Below are 1,748 nucleotides of genomic sequence, written 5' to 3'. Positions count from 1 at the left end.
GTTGGAGTTTTTATTTGTGAATGACCATGATACCTTTCTGGAAGCTTTTTTGCATCTATTTATATAATCATATGTTTCAAATGATTCTAAAATTTTATATTGATATTATGGTATTTAATGGTAATTATGCTAATTGACATTTAATACTGAATACTTTTTGCATCTCTGGTATAAATCTCATTCAGACCTTATTCACATTCTTTATTTCAATGTTCAAAAGATCAATTGTTCAATGGATCCCTTTGTCTACTTTATCTTAACTGAGTTTGGTTATCAGGACCATACTTGATTCATAAATAGGAGTTTAGAAAGAGGAATCTTTCAGGAATATGGTCCAACTACTGCTCAAGGTCTTTCTGATGGCACCTTTGACTTCCTGATTCCTTAAGCAATAAATGATGGGATTCAACATAGGTGTAAATACTACATATGTGGCTGAGATCAATTTGTTGGAGTTAAATGAGGCAATAGCCCGGGGCCGAACATACATAAAAATTACAGCCATATAAAAGATTATCACAACTGTGAGGTGGGAACCACAGGTAGAGAAGGCTTTTTGTCTTCCAGAGGCTGAGGGGATGTGCAGGACAGTGGAGATAATGAAGCCATAGGAAAGAACAGTGGCTAAGAAAGGAAATACTAGAATAACAATGGCTAAGATAAAGTCTACCATCTCAGCTATAGAAAAGTTCTTGCAGGCTAGTTTGAGGATGGGTGAAACATCACAAAAAAAGTGGTTTAACACATTGTTGCCACAGAAGGTGACACATGAAATGAAATACACTTTGATTATAGCAATAGAGAAGCCACATACCCAGGAAGTGGCAGTCAGCTTGATACAGAGTTCTATGGTCATGATAACTGGGTAGTGGAGTGGTTGGCAAATTGCCACATAGCGGTCATATGCCATGGCAGCCAGAAGCACACACTCTGTGCAGGCAAGTGAAAGGAAGAAGTAGAGTTGAGTCATGCAGCCCAAGAAAGAGATGGTATTGGGGTGAAGGAGAAAGCCAGCCAGCATCTTCGGGACAGTGACAGAAATGTACCATATCTCCAGAAAGGACATGCTCCCTAGAAAATAGTACATGGGCTTGTGGAGGGAACCATTGGCCCAGACTGTGAGAATGATAACCAAATTCTCCACCAGTACTAACAGGTAGGTTCCAAGGAATAGGATGAAGAGCAGGATCTGAAGCCAGTAGGAAGTAGGGAAGCCCACAAGTATGAACTCAGTGACATTAGTGATGTTTTCTTCCCACATGGTCACGGGAACCTACAATGGAAATGCAACATAGAATGTAGAGGAAAAAGGGGTTAGCTATTTAGATGAATACTATTTAGCTTCCAGATAGAACCTATCCTCTCATTAATCTAAAACCTTTTATTGGTCATCATTTGGGTTGAGTATCATGAACACTTCTGCACAACTCTCAGGTTGCCCCTCAGAGGAACTAGAGAGCAGAGTAGACTCCATAATCAGTTCTGTCCCAGATCCAAGGTCAGGAATTATGAAATTCATTACTGAGGTCATGACATAGGATTCAGGAGTGAAAGAGTTGATCTGTGTCACCAATAGTACATCTTGGTCATTCCCTTATTCTCAGGAGGTCCTGTCACTCAAATAAGTATCCACATGTAGAGAGGGACACAGGTATAGATAATAGGTCAGAAATTTTTACTGCCTTTGTTCTAGAGACAGAGAAAAAAGTGAGCAATCTGGGAGAAGAGCAAACCACTCACTATTCACT

The 1,748-nt window shown here is 39.7% G+C and overlaps 1 protein-coding gene across 1 annotated transcript; it reads right to left on the bottom strand.

Annotated features, from left to right (window-relative positions):
* Positions 1-304: 304 nt before the first annotated feature.
* Positions 305-1,261, bottom strand: LOC122743755 (olfactory receptor 6-like). Its single transcript, XM_043988888.1, has one exon. The coding sequence runs from the start codon at positions 1,259-1,261 to the stop codon at positions 305-307; it is 957 nt and encodes a 318-aa protein (XP_043844823.1).
* Positions 1,262-1,748: the final 487 nt, after the last annotated feature.

This window comes from Dromiciops gliroides, chromosome 2, assembly GCF_019393635.1.
Source record: "Dromiciops gliroides isolate mDroGli1 chromosome 2, mDroGli1.pri, whole genome shotgun sequence".
Classification (NCBI taxonomy): domain Eukaryota; kingdom Metazoa; phylum Chordata; class Mammalia; order Microbiotheria; family Microbiotheriidae; genus Dromiciops; species Dromiciops gliroides.
This window is presented reverse-complemented; position numbering and strand designations above follow the sequence as displayed.

What these genes read in the sequence shown, in the direction of transcription:
- LOC122743755 (XM_043988888.1), bottom strand. Translation starts at nt 1,261, where the DNA reads ATGTGGGAAGAAAACATCACTAATGTCACTGAGTTCATACTTGTGGGC.